The sequence below is a fragment of the Monodelphis domestica genome, chromosome 7, assembly GCF_027887165.1.
Source record: "Monodelphis domestica isolate mMonDom1 chromosome 7, mMonDom1.pri, whole genome shotgun sequence".
In the NCBI taxonomy this organism is placed as follows: Eukaryota; Metazoa; Chordata; class Mammalia; order Didelphimorphia; family Didelphidae; genus Monodelphis; species Monodelphis domestica.
In genome coordinates this window covers 271223716-271238942 of record NC_077233.1, presented here as the reverse complement: position 1 = coordinate 271238942, position 15227 = coordinate 271223716, and the positions used below count along the sequence as shown (strand labels likewise).

The window sequence follows — 15227 nt, the reverse complement described above, 5'->3', positions numbered from 1 at the left end:
GAAGAAGATAACATTTTCCCCTTTCCTGAATATTTACCTTTACAGGTATTCCTTGCTCTTTGATTTTCGGTATCAAACTTTCCACAGAGCTCTGGTCTTTTCTTTGCAAAAAGTTGGAAGTCTTCTATTTTGTTGAATGCCCATACTTTCCCTTGGAAGTATATAGTCAGTTTTGCTGGGTAGCTGATTCTTGGTTGGAGACCCAGCTCTCTTGCCTTTCTGAAGATCATGTTCCATGCCTTACGATCATTCAGAGTAGAACTTGCAAGGTCTTGTGTGACCCTGATTGGCATTCCTTTATATCTAAATTGTCTTTTTCTGGCTTCCTGTAGGATTTTTTCTTTTGTTTGATAGCTTTGGAATTTGGCAATTACATTCCTGGGAGTTGTCTTTTGGGGGTTTAGTGTAGAAGGTGTTCTGTGAGCTCTGTCAGTGGCTGTATTGCCCCCTTGTTCTAGAATCTCTGGGCAATTTTCTTTGATTATATCTTGTATCACCATGTCCAGTTTGGTGTTTATTTCTGGCTTTTCTGGGAGTCCAATTATTCTTAAATTATCCCTTCTCCCCCTATTTTCCAGATCTATCACCTTGTCGGTGAGATATTTTATGTTCTCTTCTAATTTCTTGGTATTTTGGCTTTGCTTTATTGATTCTTGCTCTTTTACACGATCGTTGTCTTCCAGCTGCCTGATTCTGGCCTTTAAAGCCTGGTTTTCTTTTACAGTTTGGTCAAACTGGTTTTGTAGATGCGTGAATTTCTTTTGCATTATTTCCAACTTTTCCTCCCAGAAGGCTTCCATCTTTTTGGTCATTTCTGATTCAAATTCTTCATAGGTTTGTGGAGAGTTTCCATTTCCTTTGGAAGGTTTTGGAGCATTTTCTTTTATATTTTCTTCTATCTGCTCTGTATTTTGTATTTTGGCTCCATAGAATGTGTCCAAAGTCGCCCCTTTCTTCTTATTTTTCTTGGTATTTTGGGGCTTCTGTGCTTCTGTGGAGTTTTCCATCTCTGAATGTGGAGGATTGGCTTTTCTTGTCTCTGTCTGGTGTTCAGAGGCTTTAGTCCTGGGCAGATGGTTCTATGACTTTCCCTGGGTTAAACTGAATATGCCTCACTGGAACTGGAATGGAAGGGTCGGACCACGTTGCTTTCAGGAAGTTGCCTTCAGAATCGCTGGCCGTGAGGCTGTTTCGTTGGCCTTCGGGGGGATGGGCTGCAGCTAACCCAAGCTCCGAGAGCAAGGACTTTCACTGAGACTTGGATAGCAGGATCCAGCCCGTGAGGCTGTCTTGCCCGCCCTGAGGGTTGCTGTTGTTTCGACCAGCTCTCTGCAGCGGAAGCCCCAGGCAGTAACTTTCACCGGGACTGTAGAAGGCCCTGAGGGTTCTGCTCTCTGAGCCCAGCCGGCAGGGCTGCGGCTTCCGGGAGCCTTGGACTCTGCGCTCCTACCCCTGAGGTCCGAGGGATCTCGGGTTCTGGCTTTTGAGGGGAGCCGTACCTTTTGAACCGGGTCCAGGTCCAGGAGGAGGGTTCCCAGGGTCTGTGCTGTTGATCGTTTTGAATTTCGGCGCCTTAGGAGCTTATAGTTTGAGATCGGTCGGGAAGGTTTTTCCGGAGATCTGAACTTGAGCTTTCTCTAAGCCGCCATCTTAACCGGAAGTCTAATGTGCATTTTTAAAAACGTTTATAGAATTAAAGTGATCAAACAAATTAAGGGTTTTCCAAAGAAAGTTAAGAACTAGATTTTTTCAAAAGATGACCTGCCATAAAATAATTTATTAATGCAGTGAAAGTTAGATTTTTCAAATGTCAGTCCTGTCTTCCAAATTGTACCTTAAGTGTGGAAATAATATACATTAGTACCTCTTGTAATCAAAGGCTGTACATGCTCTAGGGGAAACTGAATAAGGGTTGGAATGGTGATGGGGAACTTCAGTATTACCAAGGTACTTAGAAACGTGTTCTTAATAATAACTCGAATAGAAAAGGCCTTTTAAAGACATATTGCCCTGACCAAATGTGTGATATCATTGAAATGAACCATCAGTCCCACAATTCTAAAAATTTAATTTTTGATCTTACTACAGATCAGTATTTCATCTCTCTTCCTCCCCCTCCCATGCCACCATTTTTAATAAAATGTCATTCTTAAGTAGTTATCTTTTTTTTTTTGAGACAGGGTAGTATAGCATTTCCCACTGTACTTGGAGCCAAGACACAACTAAAACAAGAGCCATATGTGTCATAGGTAGTTGAATCACATTACCTGTCTGAGCGTCAGATTCCTCATCAGTAAAATGGACTTAATGCCTTTAGTACCTTCTTCATAGAGTCCTTGTAAGACTCAAATGAAATGATGTATGAAAAGTAAAGTCATATTCATTTTCATTTCATATGTATTTGCACAATGCACAGAGACACTATACAATGCCTGAGAATCACTCTAAATACCTGCTAGGACTCCAGTTTCTTGAAATAATGGGTGACAGAGATAAGCCTTTTCCATTTATAGGTTAGCTATTGATTTTTATATCTTGTCAATTATAGATCAAGGATATTGCAATAAACCTGATAAGGTAAAAAAAAAATAAATGTCATAAAGACAGGCAAAAAAAAACAGGGAAAGGGGTAAAAAAAGGACAGCTTTGAACAGCAAAGGATTTTTTTTGGGTGCACAAAACTGTGAAGCCCATAAAAAAATTCAATGGGAAGTTGGAAAGATTTCTCATTACCAGCCTTGAGGCAATCCAAGCATTTTATTTTTTTAAGCTGTCATAAACTGACAAAGATATGAGATGGATTACATTGTAATGTACACCTAGTGGGAAAATGAAGCAAAGAATGAAATGGTCCATATCTGAAGGGGAAAAAAAGCCCTGCAGAGTTATACACAGGCTAAATGTCTCTAGGATTTCAGTAAAGCTTTAGATCTAATGGAATTAATGCCAACTTTGCAGCAGTTTTTCTTCTAAGGACTGTATTATCTTTCAGAATTCTATCATTTACATTGACTAATCCATTCATCCAATAAATTTGAAATAAATAAATTGGGACACCTAGCAGTATAGTTATTAGAGATTGGGTCCTGGAGTCAGGAAGATCTTAGTTAATATCTGGCTTTAGACACTTAATAGTCATATGACCCTGGGTAAGTCATTTAACCTCTATTTGCCTTAGTTTCCATATATATATAAAATGGAGGTGATAATAGTACTGGCTTTGCAGGGTTTTTATGAGAACAAAATAAAATCATATTTGTAAAGTGTTTAGCACAGTACCTGATACATGGTAAGCACTATGTAAACAATAGCTATTTTTATTATTATATTATTAATATTAAATATATAATATGTGCCAAGTGTTATGCTATATATGAGGAATGCAAAGATTAAAAAAGATTAGTTGCTGCATTTAAGGAGTTTACATTTTCTTAAGGGAGGTGTTGCATAGAAAAATAATACAAATCTTATATCTCTCCAAAATTTACATTCATAGGTGGAGTCCCCTAGTACGTTTTCTATTCCAAGTTCAAGGTTTTTACTCTTAAAACCATAATTTTTAATCCCCTATCAGTGCATCCATTACCTTGACTCCAGTCATCCAGAGAACATACTTAGCTCAAAGAAAAGGCATTTAGTGAAATAATATAGTATAAACAAGAGTAAGAAAACATTCTCTGCCAAAACTGTGGTACCATCTTTCTACCTGCATACAGCATCACTGGGAAGAATCCACATATTGGAAGACACATGTGACAGAGGCAAATCACACCCTAAGATTACATGGCTCTATTTCTCATCTTTCTCATCATCCGGTGGTCCTCTCCCCCTGGGCACTGAATCTCTCTTTGTAGATTGCTTAGCTGTGCTCCCTGGGCTCTTTTTCTAGAGTCCAGTTTGTCTCCACAGATGGAATCTCTGGGCATGCCTGTCTCCTACTGGGCAAGATACTCTGTGCAAGGTATCTTTGGTGATAAAGAGGGAGGGAATGTTTCAGTAGTACTCTTCTTTCATACCTGGTTTTCTCTTCAAATGCAAGGGATGAATCTCTCCCACCTTGTAGTGCTAGTCTTGTCTTGACTGATTCTCCAGAAAATTCTCCAGAAAAATTCTCCAAAACTTCTATCTGGAAACCTGGCTGTCTTTTTACATGTCACCAGATAGGTGTGTGACTGATCTTTCAACCATTATGACAAGTTGTCCTATAATTCCATTTAATTGAGAGAACTTCTTTATATTACTTAAGTAGCAAAAATTAGAAATACTTCTCTGTTCTTTTTTTCCCCACAAACAATGAATGAATCACTTCCAGTTTTTCATTCTTTATAATCTACAAATAAGTCAGGCAGGGTATGAGTTATTCAGGATTTCACACACTTTATGAGAGGGAAAGGGTTCATTTGGAATGTGAAGATGGTATATCCTTCTATAAGGTGCAAATTCAATTACCATAACATCTCATGCTTGATGTTACCTTCCAGAAATATCCTGTAATTTGATCAAGTGGCCTGAAAAAATTCAGTTGTTAGGGGATCCCTGCAACTTTTTCCCTCTGCACAAAATATATACAAAGCAAGAGTACTAAACAAGGAGAGTGATCTGAATAGACTTCCTGTAGGAGGTGGCACTTCAGTTTTATTTCGCTATGAGAGCTACATAGTAAAAATGAAGGACAGTGACTCTGACCTTGCTACTTACTAGACAATAATAAAATGAATACCCAACAAAATTAATGTTGAAGTTTATAGATTAAAATCATTGATCCAGATTTTCTCTGTGCACAGTATATTTCTCTGAGTCTGTATTAACACCTTCAACCCATTGGAGTTGATCCAGTAGGTAATATAAAGCTTTTATAATTCATTGAATAAGGAATTGACAGGGTCAGACTTATACTTTAGAAGGAACACAATGGGCAGAATTTCGAGACTTGATTCAGAGAAAATAATTAGAAGTCTATTTCAATAGCCCAATAGGAGTTGATGAGGACATGAGCTAGTAGTAGTCAGGGGAGTAGAGATACAAAAGGTATTAGAGAGGTAGAAAAAATAAAATTTGTCAATTGACATATGGAATGAGTGAAAGGGTAACATTAGAGCCATAAACTTCTTATCATTTTATTTTTTATTTCTAATGGAAAATTTAATGGATAGAAGTAACACAAAATTTTTAAGTTTTTTTTTCCCATTCATTCCAGGGAAGCCACCTTGCTTTTATTTTTATTTTTATTTTTTTAAACCTTTACCTTCCATCTTGGAGACAATATTGTATATTGGCTCCAAGGAAGAAGAGTGGTAAAGGCTAGGCAATGGGGGTCAAGTGACTTGCCCAGGGTCACACAGCTGGGAAGTGTCTGAGGCCAGATTTGAACCTAGGACCTCCCGTCTCTAGGCCTAGCTCTGAATGCTTTAAGCTACCCAACTGCCCCCTGTGTTGTTTTTTTTTTTAATTTTTTCTTTTTTTTTTCAATTCCATCTAAAATTTTTTAATATTCATTTTAAAAATTTGAGTTCTAAATTCCCTTTCTCCATTACTCCTAGCCATCCTTCCTTCCCTTCCCCTTACTGAGATGGCAAACAATCCGATATATATATATATATATATATATATATATATATATATATAAATATATATATATATATATATTACATATACAACCATGTAATGCATTTTTTCATAGTAGTCTTTTGTGAAAGAGATCTCAAATAAAAAATTAAACTGAAATATGATGTTTCAGTAAGCATTCAGACTCCATCAGTTCTTTCTCAAAATACAGATGATGTCTTTCATGAGAGTCTAGGTTTGTCCTGGATAACTACATCTCTAAGAATAATTAGGTCATTCATAGTTTCTCATTAAAACAAACAAACAAACAAACAAACAAAAAAACTATTGCTGTCCCTGTGTACAATGCTTTTCTGGTTTTGCTCACATCAATTTGAAACAGTTCATATTAGTCTTCTCAGATTATTCCAAAATCTTCCTGCTCATCATTTCTCATAACACAATAGTATTCCATCACAATCACAAACCACAGCTTATTTAGTCATTCCCCAAATGATGAGCCACAAAGTTCTGACTAGAAAGATTGTGGTGTCTTCAAAAGAATGGATTTGGATTAGGGGGTAAAAACAGGAGTATACTTGAGCCAGCTCAAATCAGCTCACAAGATCCAGTTGTTAGATTTTCGATGTGAACGTGTCTATTTCAGAAATTAATAAATACTACAAATAGGTAATTTGTTTTTGAATATCTAGACTAAAATTATTGTCAAAATATTATTAATGCAAATTTAATTTAAAAGTATGTCACATGTATTTTTTTAGAAAGTCAGTTGCTAAACATTTACCTGTGTATGTAGTTTATTTCATTTTTAATATATTGGGCTTGAGATGCCAGTGGGACTTCCAATGTGAAGTGGTTAAAAAGCAGTTGGAAATGTATAACTTAAGCTCAAGAAAAGAGATTTTGGCCAGAAATATTGGTCTTGGAATAATTTGCATTGAAAGAATAATAAAATTTATGGGAGCTGATGTGTTTATCATAAGAGAAATCTGTCTATTTTTCTATCTATCTGTCTGTCTATCTATCTATCTATCTATCTATCTATCTATCTATCTATCTATCTATCTATCTATCTATCTTTCTGTCTATCTATCTATCTATCTATCTATCTATCTATCTATCTGTCTGTCTGTCTGTCTGTCTGTCTGTCTGTCTATCTATCTATCTATCTATCTATCTATGGAAGGGGAGAGAGAGACAGAATAAAAGAAAGCATAGGGCAGTCTTATGATACATTAACAGTTAGGACATATGCAATGAAAGGTGAGCCAGGGAAGGAAAATAATGATCAAGTAGACAGGTAAAAGGAGAAATGAAAAATTAGTACCATAAAAAAGTCTGAGAGGAGAGCATATCTAGGAGAGTATGATCAAGAGTGTTAAATGCTGCAAAGAGTTTGAGAAGTATTAAGGAGTAAGAAAAATCCATATATTAATTGTTTAAGAGATCATTTGTAATTTTGGAGAATGTAGTTTCAGTCTAGCCATAACGTCAGGAGTCAGATTACAAAAGGAGGAGGGAAGAAAGTAGCTATACAGATTATAGAGAAAGAGTAGGTTTAAGATAAGTAAGGAATAGGGAGAACTGAAAATATAAAAGGTCACAGCCAGTTTGAAGAATGTTAGTTTTGGAATATTAAATGGGTGAGAGGAAGTAGAGAAACTGAATATAGAAAACTTTTCCCAAGGAATTTGTCTAAAAAACTGGTGAGAGATAAAGGAAACAGCTTCATCCAGGGACTAGTGAGTCTTTTTACTTTTCATTTTTGAAGGGTAGATATATTTCTAGACAGAGAGGGGTCAGTGGACTTTAAGAGATTGATGGTTGGTGAGAAAGAATGATTGGTGTGGTATAATCTGCTGAAGAATATGGCAGGGGGTGCAATTAAGGGTACATTTGGAAGGGTCGCTTCATCAGGTACTGAAAGAAAGGAGGACAGAATAAGGAATTATATAAAGATATTTGGAGATAAAGAGATGAATGTAAGATGTAGAATGAGATCTATTTTTAAACAAAATATCCAATAAAGTTCTTGAATAATGGAATGGGGAAAAGATGTCATGAAAAGATTAAGGAAGAAAGTTTGAAGCAAATTCTAGTGGAAATGGGGAAATTAATTAGAGAAGATAAAATGATTATTTTTTCTTAATTTTCCCTTTTTATTATGAGGAACTTGAGAAAGATCAACAAAGACAAACATCTTTAATATAAGGAAGTACAGAGAAAAGGAACAAAATATGAAAATGTGAATCTTTGTTCCACATAGTTTTTTTGTTTGATATATTTCAGATTTAACATGGTAGTCCCCAAACTGTCATACTTGTATGTATTCGTATCTGAAATTCCTTCTTTTTTTTTGCTTGTTTTGCTTTACCTTTAATGATCCATTGACACTCACATTTATTTCCTTATTAAAAACCTTACCTTCCATCTTAGAATTAATATTGTATATTGTTTCTAAGATAGAAGAGAGTTAAGAGCCAGACAATGGGAGTTGTTACTTGTCTAGAGTCACACAAATAGGAAGTATATGAAGCTAGATTTGAAGCCAGGAGCTCTTGTCTCTAGGTATGGCTCTCAGTCCACTGAGCCAACTAGCTGCCCCTCCTTTTTAAAAATGTCATCTCAGCCTCAACTCTCTTATGCCTTAAATAAAAACTCTGCATTATAAAAACAAATAGCATCACATAAAACAAATGTATACACTAGCTGTGTCTGAAAATTTATGTCTGATTCCATATTTTTTGCTAAGAAATAAGAAATGTCAAGTTTTCTGTACTCATAATTTTTCTTTACATTGATCATAGCTCTTAAAAATTTAAGTCATTTTCCTTTACAATGTGATAAACATCACTGGTTCTGCCTACTTCACTCTGCAACAATTCATAAAAGTCCTCCTAGATTTTTCATCATTTCTTATTGCAGAAAGATATTTCATTACATTTATATATTATAATTTCTTCAGCCATTCCCCAGGTTATGAATACCGGCTTGGTTTCCAGTTCTTTATTACAACAAAATGATGATATAAATATTTTTGCATCTAAGGGTCCATTCCCTCTAAAAGGATTATATAATTTAAGTGAGGGCTTAGTTGAGATTAGATGTTATAAATTTGTAGTGGATTAAGTTTAGTTTTGTAATTTCTTCCAACTCTATTTAGCAGCACAAGTGTAGGAGCAGAGGGAAAAAACAGGACTGGAGTTTGATGAGGTACCAGCTTAGAGAAGATAAGGGTTTAGGGAGAACAAGAGATTCAAGAGCATAGAAGAGCAAAGGAGTTGAACTGGTTAACTCAACAGTTCAGATTCAGGGAGGAGAAAAATGAGACCAGAGCAGTAATGATAGATTGGGAGAATACTGACGGTTATAGATATTGCAGATTCTTTTGAGAACAAATAATAGGATTGGGAGGAATAAGACAAGGAGAAATGGAGTGATTGGAGGTTGTTCTGGAAATAGCATTTGGGGAGTAAAGAGTATAACAATTCCCTCTTTTGGATCACTGTGTTGGGGAGCATGATACAAATGGCAAGTTAATGGTGGAGAAGTGACTAGGGCTGGGTGGAATAGATGGAAGAAATCCTTCAGGAAGAGGACTAAAATGAAGGCAATTTTGTTAATTATGGAACAAAATTCCAGAGGGGACAGTAGAAGAGGCTCAAGTGAGACATGGCATAAGGTTCAACTGTGCTGAATCAGGATAGGAGAATGGGAAGTCAGGGTTGGGGAAGGATCTGGTTTATGTTGGGCAGTTAGTGATTCATCAATAGAAAGAGTAGGAGGAAAAAAACAAGGTAATAGTTATTGGTTTTCCTAGGAGTGGAAATTAGTGGCCCAGTTTGGTCACAAAGGTCTTCACAATAAAATTGTTTTTCTCCAGTTAATTATCTGTCTTCTAGGATTAGAACCCAGATCACTTGACTTTCTATTCTTCTTTGGTTATAAGTACTTTGTAAAGTCAACCTCTCTCTGCTTTTTGGAGCTATTTTCACAATAGCCAATAGGGATATTTAGTAATATTGAGGAAAATAGCAAAATTATAAAAACATCTTTACTAACTTATTAATATAATTAAAGGAAAAGGTGTAAAAATCATTAAAATTATTAAATTTCTATATTGTAAATAAGGACTTCACTGTATCACTCTCTTCCCCCATCCCCAATTTTTTCTTAGTTTCACCAAGCATATGATTTTTAAAAATATTGTCTCTTCAATGCAGTTTTGAAAGTATGCACATTTTCAAAACTAAAGTAAATGACATCTATGCTTCTGATGCTTTTTGGCAAGTGGCTATGTCGTAAAATGTTTTATTGCTAACTCTTTTGGCAATATACTATTTTATTTGGCCACTTTATGTATGAATGCTTGTCTATATGCATGATTGTATGTATACGTGTGTATATATTTATACATTACCATTGAATACCAAATACCCACATGACAGTTCTGATGCATATAATTTTATTCCATTTTAGGAACTCCCAGATTCCCTCCAAGAACAGACCTATCTGAAAGAATGGCACATAGAAAACACCCTCATTCATACTATCCCTACTTATATTCAACTCTTTCGGGAAATGAGAATTCTGGATTTACCAAAAAACCAAATTACACATCTTCCCACCGAAATTGGTATGTGATTGAGCTACTGCAATTTGACGTCTCCTTAGGGGTGAGCAGACAATTATATCACTATATGTTGTTTTGGTTAAGGCTTTTCAACCTCTCTCTTTAGATGACTATTTTCAGAATGTAGATAGGTTAATTTTATAGATTCCTATATTCCACCCATATAGACCATTTATAGTATCTCTATTGTTTTCCTTAGTTTATGAGAAATAGATACGTGCCAGTTTAGAGATGTGATGGCAACAATGATTCTTTCACTAAGCATATCCTCTCCATGTGTTATGAAAGGATTTCTGGATTGGGAATCAGGTAGACCTGGGAATGAATCCCATCTCCAACACTTATTAGCTAAGTGACTATAGGCAGGTTTTTAACCTTTCTGAGACTCTGTCTTCTCATTTGTAAATTGAAGTTAATGATACTAGTAGCATGTCACTCACAAGGTTCTTGTGAAAGCTCAAAGAAAATAATGCACATAGCCAATAGTCAATAAACATTTAGTAGGTGCCTACTATGTGCGAAGCACTAGGAGTACAAAGAAGAGTTTCTGCCTCCAAGGAGCCTGTAATTTATTGGGGGGAGACAACATACAAAAGAAAGCTGAAGAGTGAAGGGGGCTCAGGGAGAAGGCACTCGTCATGGGGACATGGTAGGGAAGTCAAAGAAGTCCAGAATGGATGCTTCTAGAGAATTCAACAGGTTCAAAATGATTGCAGGAGGATGGGAAATGGAATCTCTGAATAATAAATCATCTTGCAATTTTACTGTGAAATAAAATGCCAGCTATTATTATTACTATTATTTATATATAATTTTTAAGCCTACAAAGATTTTTCTTCACAACAATCTTGTAAGGTAGATTGTATAAGCATGTTATTATTATTATTATTTTAATTAAAAAATTAGGAAACAGATTTAGATCAGTTTTTCCAAGTTCAAATTTGCACAGTTAGTAAGTAGATGAATTGAGGATAGATCCTGGGTCTCCCATCTCCAAGTTCATTGCTTCTTTAGTTATAATAAAGTAATAGCATTACCTCTTTTAGTAATAGTAATATTTCCCATTATAGAGACTATTCTGTAACCCACAAATATCATGAATAAGTGTACCTATTTTATATAACATGACATAGATGATTTATCATATTAGACTCTTAGTGGGACCAGAATTGTACTGTTTGTTTGTGTTTGCATCCTTACTGTCCCTATTGATCATGAACTCTTTTATACTAGGTAGCCTGAAATGTAGGGTATAACCAAAAGGAAGTCCCAGAACCATAGTCACCCTGATGTACTTTTAGTGACTACAATTTTTAACTGAAGCCAGGAGAGTGAAAAAGTCTTATCATAGGAGAGCTTAGTGATGAGGTTTAGAGGATATATCTTTGATTTTGTTTGAGGAAATCTCATTCTGCCTCTCAAATTGGTGCAAACATCCCCAGAGAGTAACTGGTTCATATATGTTTTTGCTTTGATTTTGCTAGTACAAAAGAATTTGACTGATATTAAAGGACTCCTTGATGGGTCCAAACAAACCAGTGGAGATGGAATTTGCTTCCAGGTATACCTGACTCCAAATCTGAGTATTAGGGATTTGCTTGAGCTTTTGTGAGCAAAAAGATGTTTTGGTCTAGTTGGTCATTATGTTAAAGAGATCAACACAACAGTATTTTGTCATAGTTCTATATCAAACTTGTTCATCCATGTCCTAACTTTTGTGTGAACCTTAGATTCACGTTCCTTCTTAGCACAGTATTTTAAGACTGGAAGCTACAAAAGTCTGAGTAGAAGGTAGAAAAGAGGAGAAATATACAGATCTATTTTAGATCATGTCTAGTTTTGAAGTATAGAAAGACTAAATATCTGAAGGTTTGCAACATCTGAAGTTGATGGATTATTTAGCCATGGTCAAAAACCAGATAAATTTAATTAGTTTGATTCAGCATTCTTTTACATGCCCACTACAAGGTAATGTGCTGGGTTCATTGTTTATAAAGGGGAAAAACAATTTCTTATTGGAGAAACCACATATACATTGCTATTCTCTCTATAAATGAAAATGGAAGAAATAAAGAAATTAAAGCTAAATATAAGGATGTCTCCTTGGAAAGGAAGGGAAAAAGTTGAGTTAGTTTCATCAAACAAGTTAGCAAAAATATAATTTCATAGTATACTTCCTCATCTTATCTTGAATTACTTATTATGAGCCTGGGCAAAAAGACTGTCCTGAAGATGATGGAAGGGAGAAAGTTTCTCATAATGGATAGAGTTTTGGTTTTGAGTCAGGAAGACTTGTATTTGAATACTTCTCCCCACACTAACAAACTGTGTGACTGTGGACAAGTTTCTTCACCTCTCAACCTCAATTTCTTCATCCGCAAATTGGAGATAATAATAACACCAAATTCACAGGCTTTCATGAGGATCAAATGAAATAATATGGGTTAAGCACTTCACAAACCATAAAGTTCTACATATACTATAAATATATTAAAATAACTGTACCTCGTGCAACACATAACTGCTGTAGGTGATACAGTAAAGAAATTAGATGGAAAAATCTAAGATCCTGCAACTAAACTAATGTACTCCTTAATGCATGATGACTTCACTGAGGCGGGCAAAAGGAAAATGATGAAAACCATACTGGAAAACATCATATGGGATCAAGAAATGAGAGATGTGAAAACCTCCTCAAGAGATTCACATCTATAAATTAAGAATGCTTTTTCCTATAAGAAAATTGCATGTAACAAATCTTGAGCAACATATACTATAAGCAAATGAGCAACTTCTTAATAGAAAAGAAATCTCTCATTACTGAAATCGGAATAATTTCTCTGTGGCTACAAATTATGAGAAAAGAATCATGGCACTTACGGAAAACAAAAAGAGTAGCTGGATCTGGTCACATAAGAATAAATTTATATTGGATACAATGCATTTTAAAGGATTTTGTTGACTGAAGATGATATAATGGAATGAGAAAAGTGCTGGGTTTGACATTAGAGTGTTTGGGTTAGAATCCTGATGTGGTTACTATCTCTGTGACCTTGGGCGAGTACCCAAACCCCTCTGAGCTTGTTTCTCTATCTATCAGATGAGGGGTTGGAACTAGATGACCTTTAAGGTACATTTTGACTCTAAAGTAATGATACTATAGTTTTTAAGGTGTATCAAAGTGGAGAAAGAATCATTCAAATCCATCAACAAGAATTTATTAAGAAATTGCATTTAATTTTGATTAAAAAATCTTTTCATTCCATCCTCCCCTACAGCAGTGTAGGTTCTGGGCAAATGATATGTACATGAGTCTATTTAGTAACACCAGCCCCAACTCATCTCTGCCACTGAATTGTTTCTTTATTCTCTTTCTCTTGACTTTCAAAGGCAGTCTAATGGCTAGCCCAAGAATAATATCAATAAATTAGCAAAATGGCAGCTCTAATTGCCAAATCGCTACCCCAAAATAAAATAGGACAAACATCTTCCATAGTCTAGTTTTTCTTCACACAATCTAAACAGTGAACTTACAGTTTTAAAGTAAATTACCATTGATGGTCATGTAATTTACTAGTAATATCAAATAAAAAATGTTGATAAACTTTCAATGCATGGTCAGTTGTGAGGGGCTCACCCTAGAATTCCATTTTCCCCTTTCCTCCCCCTTTCTCATAATTAGTCTGACAAATGCAATTGAGATTTGAATTCTGAGAGGGCATTTTCTAAACACTGTACTCTGAGAAAGGAGCTGTTGACTAGTTTTTTTTTTCCCTTGCCAACTGACAAATATTTTGCTTTGATCCTGCTCTCAGCTTCAAGCCATGTTTACTACCACCCCCATCTTGTCCCTTTTCCACATTGGGCTTGTCATTCCATTTGCTCAAGTCTCATATTCATTCTCATCTATTTGTGACTGGCTTTTCACCTCTCTGCGTCTGTTTTCTGGATTCCCAAAACTTTGGCAGAAGTTTTTTCCCTGAAGACTACAAGAATTACTAAGCAAACCAAGCTTTTCTGGATGACTGAAAATACAAATCCCAGGATTCTTTATGTCCCAGGAAAGTTCTTGGGATTCTGGGGATGCCTTCTAAAATCTCTGTGATCACAGATCTTGGCAACTCAGGGCTCTATTCCTTCCTGTACCCAGAATTTTGCAGTCCTTAAAGAACACTGGAAATCTGTAAATGTATATCATTAATAATATAACTTCAACATCCATTATAAAAGGAATGGCTATCACCCATCACAATCAACTGGCACAGTTAGTATTATTAGTGTATGCAATAGGCACAGCACAATGCAAAGCACCACAAGGCATGCTACTTTAGTGGCACATAGAACATATTACATGTACATTTTAGAATTGTAGATGCTTGTTTGTATTATAAAAAGAATGAAAAAGAGTCAAGAATGCAATGTAAAAGCTAGGAAGAGCAATATCAAGATGCTTTTCTAATGATAATGTATGCATGATAATTAGCTTATATAAAAATAAAGTCAGTCAGTAAATTAACATGATTAAGTACCTAGTAGGTGCAGGCACTGCACTAAGTGCTGTGGATCAAATATGAAAAAAATAAAGTTGATCCCTGTTCACAAGGAAGTTATCATCTAATGAGGGGAAACAACACACCAAAGGAACCTGAAAAATATGAGAGAATTGAAGGGAGGGAGAAGTCTGTCAAAAAATCCGAATGTATTTGTTTTTTTTATTTTTTTAAGTTTTGGAAATTTTTATTTAATTAATTAATTTAGAATATTTCTTTCCCATGGTTACAAGATTCATGTTCTTTCTCTCCCCTCCTCCCAAACCCTTTCCCATAGCCAATGCACAATTCCTCTGGGTTTTACATGTATCATTGATCAAAACCCATTTCCATATTATTTCTATTTCCAATGAGTGATCATTTAGAGTCTACATCCCCAATCAGATCCCCATCAATCCATGCAATCAAATGTATTGCTGCCAGGTGAGGAACAAGATGTCAGAGATGAGCTTTCTGCTTACATGGCCCCAACAACCCTC

General features: G+C 35.5%; 1 protein-coding gene across 1 annotated transcript in view; it reads left to right on the top strand.

Annotated features, from left to right (window-relative positions):
* Positions 1 to 15227, top strand: part of LRRC2 (leucine rich repeat containing 2) — a 215077-nt gene that overhangs the window by 116880 nt on the left and 82970 nt on the right. Inside the window, exon 4 of the mRNA XM_001369142.5 lies at positions 10045 to 10201. Coding sequence (XP_001369179.4) covers positions 10045 to 10201 — 157 coding nt within the window. The remainder of the gene's footprint in view (positions 1 to 10044; positions 10202 to 15227) is intronic.